Genomic DNA, 6,613 nt, shown 5'->3' with positions numbered 1-6,613 from the left:
TTCCGGCTGCCTCCTCAAGGCCGCCGTGATAGCGGCGCTTAGGGTTGCTCGCCAAGTAAAACCGTTCTGCAACCGTAGCGACTTGACACGACCGAGGAGGGGCGAGAGGGGGCGCTGGCCCTGCTGCACGGCTGCGGGTCCGGGATTCGGTGACGCTGCCCGGGTGCCCCGCGCCGAGGCCGGGAAAGACACCACCGGCCCGGGGTCCGCTCGGCTCCCGCAGTCGGATGGCGGCGGCCGCGCGCAGGGCCCCGGCTCAGGTGAGCGCTCGTCCCCCGGGCCTCCCGCCGTCCCCCCACCCAGACCCCTGCGGCCCAGGCCCCGGTGTGCGAGCGCCGGCGTGCGGGAGCGGGCTCCGGGTGAGGGGCGCGTCCTCGGCCGAGGCTGGGCACTGGCCGGCCGGCGGGTCGTGGTCTTCGGGGCCGGGCGAGGCTACAGGCAGCCGAGTCCGTGGACCCCGCCGTGGGCCTGTCGGTCCAGGGCTGCACTCTCCCCATTTCCCGCCGCCGCAGCCGCGCCGACGGAACCCACACGAACGAGTGGAGGAGGCGCAGCCCTCGGCGGCCCTGACCGGCCCCCACCCGCCCGTCTCCTGCGTTCCGTGTCCGGGACTCTTCAGTGCCACCCCCAGGTCTCGGGTCCGCAGACCCTGGAGAAACCCCAAGCCGTGCCGAGCGCTCTGTGCGGGGCTGCGTTTCGGGCAGCCGGTGTGCGCACGGTTATTCCGGGAGCTCGTGGCGGGGCGGGCGGTGCCTGTGACCGCTCGGCGGGCTGTTCGGAAGCCACCGTTCTCCTTTCTTGCGGGGGGACCGCGGTCAGGACGGGGACGGCTGCCTGGGAAGTCGGGGGTGTCCTGTGGCGGTGGCGGGGGCGCGGCTGGGAGCAGCTGCGTGATGTCCCCGAGGTCCTGGCGGGCTCCGTCCTGCTGGGCGTGAGTACGGACCGTGGGCTGAGGGAGGGGCAGGAAGACCGCGGTGGCGGCCGCCGTCGTAGTCGAGGTGAGGGTTATCGGACCACAGTGCTGGCTTGGGTGCCACTGGATTCTGGTAGGTGTTTTAAAGAAGTGACCACTGACTTCCTAATGTGGACTGAGACAGGCGGAAGGGAGGATTCAGGGATATCTCTGCGGTTTTAGTTCCTAGCAGCTGTAGGAACGGAAGCTCCATGGACTGAGATGAGGAAGTTGGTTGTGAGTGATGCTGGAGACGTTCTGGGGAGCACGGACTGATGATTAGGTGAGCAGCCACACACGCACGTCTGGAAACCTGGGGAGGGCTTCAGAAGGGAGCCGTCTAAATACATCACGGCCACTGTGTGGGCCCCGGTGAGTGAGCTGTGGGTCACAGTTGGAGGAACAGTCTCTGGTTACGGTGGTAGAGCTGGTTATGGTGCCAGAAAGTTGTGGGAGGAAGGGGGACCAGGACTGGATACGTAGGTGACGGTGTGACTTCACAGATGAGGGATGTGGGCGGCCACGGAGGGAGAGCGCGTCGGGGACAGGATACTCGGGCAGTGGCCAAGGTTTCCAGCGCAAGAGTAGACATGAGAGGGATCCCGAAGTTTAGGAGTACTTAAGGCGAGATGGTGACACTCCGGCCTGTGCTGGGGGCGCTTCTCCACTCGGAACTCCACCAGGGTTTTGTGAGGACTTTGGTAGGACCTGGGGTGCTTCATCCTGGAGGAATAAGGTCGTGTGTGACGTGCTGATGTCATCACCCGTGAGAGACCCTAAGCCTGGGGTAGGCCACCAAGGAGCCTTGCTTTGAGTGAGGGTCAGGGGGACAGAGGAAGACGGTGACTGCTGAGGGGACAACAAGTGCAGCACAGGTGGAGGAGAACCTTGTCTGGTGGAAGGTGGAGGAACTCCTGGCCCGAGTGTAAGATCTCCTCCCACTCTTCTGCTGTTGGGAAGGTCTCCTAATCAAACCACCTTCTCATCAAAGGTGCATTTCCTGCTTTTCCCTTTGTATGGGTTTCAGTGCCCTACCAGCCCACGGAGTTACACATCCTCTTACAGGAACCGGGAGGCACCTCACCCTCTTGATCCTATGAAGCGTGCATCCTACAGCTCCTGGTCGTTCCCTCTTTTTCAGGGTGCCACCCCCATGTGGGCCTGTGTGGGGTGTGGTGTCCTCCTCTCCAGGCTGTGAATATCTGTGATTACTAAAGTGCTATCCATCTCATCTGTCCAGTGTTAGGTGCTCTGTGTTTAGCCATCCCCATAACCCTAAGATGGGACTCGCGCCCTCCCCAGTGGGGTGAAGCGGAGGTGATTCAAATACCAGTAACATGTGGGGAGGCCAGGGAGGTTTCTGTGCTGTGGGACAGTGAGGTGTGGTGACCACAGGCATGTGGCTGTGGGATCCAGTCTCAAGAGTGATGTGTCCTTGGAGAGGGAGTATGCCTGATAGACGCCAGGGCCCTGGTTTTCAGCAGAATAACCTGGATGGCCAGGAACATCCCTCTATGCCAGGTCCACAACTTAGATATATACTTGTCCACCTGCCTCTTCTTGTGTCAGCGGGACCCTGCGATCGGTGGGCCACGAGGAGACAGTGGTGCCGTGGCACCCAGGCACTGGGGCCTGGTTTCTCCTCTCGGTTGGGGAGATCGGGGGGAGGATGGGCATAGGGTAGATGTGGGTGGGAAAAGGGATATGGGTTCTTGGGAGAGGGGCTTTTTGTGGTTTCATCTGTCCCCATCCTGCCAGGGCAGGGTGACCTTTGAAGACGTGGCCGTGTACTTCTCCTGGGAGGAATGGGGTCTCCTTGATGAGGCTCAGAGATGTCTGTACCAGGATGTGATGCTGGAGAACTTGGCACTTATAACCTCCTTGGGTAAGACCCTCAACCCCACCCCCGTGCCCTGAGCTAGTCTCTGCCCTTCCCTTTGTCCCCAGGAGCAGTCTGTCTTTACATAGGGACCACGAGCACTGCTTCCTTCCCCAGTTCCTGGGGTAGGTGCTGTGGTTGGTGAGGCTGAGGTCAGTGCACTGCCCTCCTTCCTTGAGCAGCCCCAACACCAGCCTTCCTGCTGACTTTCAAGGAAGGAATCAGGGTCAGGAGTCTTGCAGTGAACCTAATGGATAGCCCTTTACTTGCCCTCTCCCTGACTGGGTGACTTTGTCTCGATGCAAGATATCTGCATGCTCCACGTCTGCTTCCTTTCTCTACTGAGGCTTCCCTGTGCCTCCCTGCGCCAGGACCTGCTGTCTGTGACAAAGTTACTACATCTGTGGACCATGGGCTGTTGTCATGGGACCCTCTTCCCGACCTCTCTGGGAACTGTTTAGTTCTCTCTGCCATGGGCTGTCACGTGCTGAGTCGCTCTGGGATACCGATGGCGGCTCATCTGTCCTCTCTTTTCCTTAGCACTTGTATCATGAAGTTGCCATGCACTGCTGATTGTGGGAGTGGGGTTGGACTGGAGAGCCCAGGGCGGTTCACAGTAGGGACATTGACCCACGCACAACACGACGGCTCAGAGGAAGCCAGGCCCTGCAAAGTGGTACCTGGAGGAAGATGATGTCAGTGCTGTGTTCACATCAGACCAGAAGCCTATTCTGTTTGACTGGTATTGTGATGCCAGGGGCCACATTTCATTTCCGTCTTCTCTTCCCCTTTCTTGGCACTCTGCCGATTTGTCAGCTCTGTTACTTGTCGCTTCTACTCTTACTTCTGGCCTGGGGTTAACCTCACATTTCTGGGATCCACATCTCCCTCGTTTTTCTCACCACTCCACCTACAGTGCTTTGCACATTGGCCGCTGTATAGTACGTCATGAGGTGTGCCCGTGTTCTTAAGCAGTCCTGAACACCACCTGCCAGGTTACAGTCCTATCTCCTTGGGTCTTGTCACTCCCTTCTGCACGGAAAAGGTGTGTCCATAGGAGATAAGTTCCTTTGGAAAGTTGTTTGCAGAGGAATGAATTGCGACCGTTTCTCTTCTCTGTGTCACACCACGTGCTTGCATCCTTCTCCTCATGAGGCCTCTCCCATTCTGTGCTCCTTGTAGCCTGCCACTGCGAAGCAGCCCCATCCTCCACCTGCGCCATCTCCCCGGTCCTGCAAACAATCCCAAGCACTGGTTCCTGGGTTTCTTAGACACACATTTGTAGCTCGTAGAGTAGCTGCCCCCTCCCACCAAAGGCAGCATGCACTTCACCAGCATTTCTTGCTTTCAGGTTGTAGGCATGGTGCGGAGGATGAGGAGGCACCTGAGCAGAAGGTTTCTGTACAAGGCGTGTCCCAGGTCAGGACTTTCAAGGCAGTCGTGTCTCCCCAGAAGGCCCATCCTCGTGAGGTGTGTGGCCACGACTTGAGAGACATTTTGCTCTCCACCGAGCACCAGGCAACGCTTTGTGGACAGAATCTCTACAAGATTGGGGCATGTGAGAAACAGTTGTGTTTTGATGCAAACCTTCAGCACCAGAAGGAGCACATTGGAGAGAAATGCTTCAGAAGCAACACGGGCAGAGCTGCTTTTGTGAAGGACTACAAATTGTGTGTGTCAGGGAAACCCTTTTCCTGTGGGGAGGTTGTCAGGGACATCTTGGCCACCTCGAGATTCTTCCTGCAGCAGGCCACACACAGCAGGGAGAAGTCATACAGGACGACGGAGTACGGGGCATCCTCTCGTGGAAGGAAAGCGCAACGCAACTGGGGAGAAGGCACAAAGGACTTCACTTGCAAACACACACTTGTTCACCACCAGAGAGACCTCGCTAGAGAGAGATGCTTCATGTGCAGTGAATGTGGGAAATCTTTTAGCAAAAGCTACAGCCTCAATGACCACTGGAGAGTGCACACTGGGGAAAAGCCTTATGAGTGTGGGGAATGTGGGAAGTCCTTCAGGCAGAGCTCTAGCCTCATTCAGCACCGGAGAGTTCACACTGGAGCAAGGCCTCACGAGTGTGACGAATGTGGCAAATTATTTAGTAACAAGTCTAACCTCATTAAACATCAGAGAATTCACACTGGAGAACGGCCGTATGAGTGTAGTGAATGTGGGAAATCCTTCAGCGAAAGCTCTGCGCTCCTCCAACACCGCAGTGTTCACACTGGAGAAAGGCCTTACGAGTGCAGTGAATGTGGGAAATTCTTTACCTACCACTCCAGTCTCATAAAACACCAGAGAGTTCACTCGGGATCAAGGCCCTATGAGTGCAGTGAATGTGGAAAATCCTTTACTCAAAACTCCAGCCTCATTGAACACCGTAGAGTTCATAGTGGAGAAAGGCCTTATAAGTGCAGCGAATGTGAGAAATCTTTTAGCCAAAGCTCCGCGCTGCTTCAACATCGGAGAGTTCACACTGGAGAAAGGCCTTATGAGTGCAGCGAATGTGGGAAATTCTTTACTTACAGTTCCAGTCTCCTCAAACACCAGAGAGTACATACTGGATCAAGGCCTTATGAGTGCAGTGAATGTGGGAAATCCTTTACTCAAAACTCCAGTCTCATTAAACACAGGAGAATTCACACTGGAGAAAGACCTTACGAGTGCAGCGAATGTGGGAAATCCTTTAGCCACAGTTCTAGCCTCATTAAGCACCGAAAAGTGCACTCTGGAGAAAGGCTTTAGGAGGACAGTGACTTTGGGAAACGCTCACCTCTGTCTTCCATTTCAATGACCATTCACATATTCACACTGAAAACGGCTTTATGAGTATTTGAACGTGGGATATTCTTTACCTATGAGTCCAAGCTCCTAAAACACCACAGTGTCTCCTTAGATGAAGGCCTGTGAATGTGAAGAATGTGGGAAATGGCTAACCAAAGGCTAGCCTCATTGCTCTCCAGAGAACTCACGGTAGTGGAAGGCCTTACAGATGCAGTGAATATGAGAAAGCCTTCATCTGAAGGACTTTACCTCATAGGACTTCACAAATTTCAAATGGGAGAACTACCTTAAATGTGCAGGTATTTAATTGATGAATGTAACCACACGGGAGGAGATCCCTTAGGAAGGTGCCATCTGCCTGTGTTGAAGCTCATACATTCAAACATCTGCATAAATCCCAGGTATGTGGCAGCTGCCTTGCAGTCTTTGAACCTGCCCAGGGGCCATACCCCAGTGTCAGGGCAATTGCTGGGTGACTAATGAATAGCCTGAGCGCTTACTCCTTCCCCGTTTTTCCTCTCTGAGGAGAGGGCATGCATCTCACCCAGTTTTGTCCTGCAGGACTGCTGGTGATTTGAAAAGGTGGACGACAGGGGCGCCTGGGTGGCTCAGTCGTTAAGCGTCTGCCTTCAGCTCAGATCGTGGTCCCAGGGTCCTGGGATCGAGCCCCGCGTCGGGCTCCCTGCTCAGCGGGAAGCCGGCTTATCCCTCTCCCACTCCCCCTGCTTGTGTTCCCTCTCTTGCTGTCTCTCTCTCTCTGCCAAAAAATGAATAAAATCTTAAAAAAAAAAAAAAAAAGGTGGACATTTTTCAGGGATGTTATTGTCCTTGTGAGACTCTGTGATGGCATTTCCCAGCCTCCAAATCACCAACCAAGGAACAGTCTGCCTCCCGTTGCTCTTGCTGTATGACAATAAAGATCTTATTGTTTAAGCCACCAATAATTTTGGGGATTCTGTTCAGTGTCTGTGTGTGTTGAAATTAACTGTTGCGAG

The 6,613-nt window shown here is 55.4% G+C and overlaps 1 protein-coding gene across 1 annotated transcript; it reads left to right on the top strand.

The window, feature by feature from the left end:
• LOC116622103 (zinc finger protein 154-like) lies at window positions 1-6,263 on the top strand. Its single transcript, XM_032388296.1, has 3 exons — window positions 1-260; window positions 2,711-2,837; window positions 4,183-6,263. Exons 1-3 carry the CDS (start codon window positions 228-230, stop codon window positions 5,577-5,579), a joined length of 1,557 nt encoding a protein of 518 aa, XP_032244187.1. The 5' UTR covers window positions 1-227; the 3' UTR covers window positions 5,580-6,263.
• The last annotated feature ends 350 nt before the right edge of the window (window positions 6,264-6,613 follow it).

Source organism: Phoca vitulina, unplaced genomic scaffold (assembly GCF_004348235.1).
Source record: "Phoca vitulina isolate PV1807 unplaced genomic scaffold, GSC_HSeal_1.0 scaffold52, whole genome shotgun sequence".
Classification (NCBI taxonomy): domain Eukaryota; kingdom Metazoa; phylum Chordata; class Mammalia; order Carnivora; family Phocidae; genus Phoca; species Phoca vitulina.
Note: the sequence above shows the minus strand (reverse complement) of the source record. Positions and strands in the feature narration are given on the sequence as shown.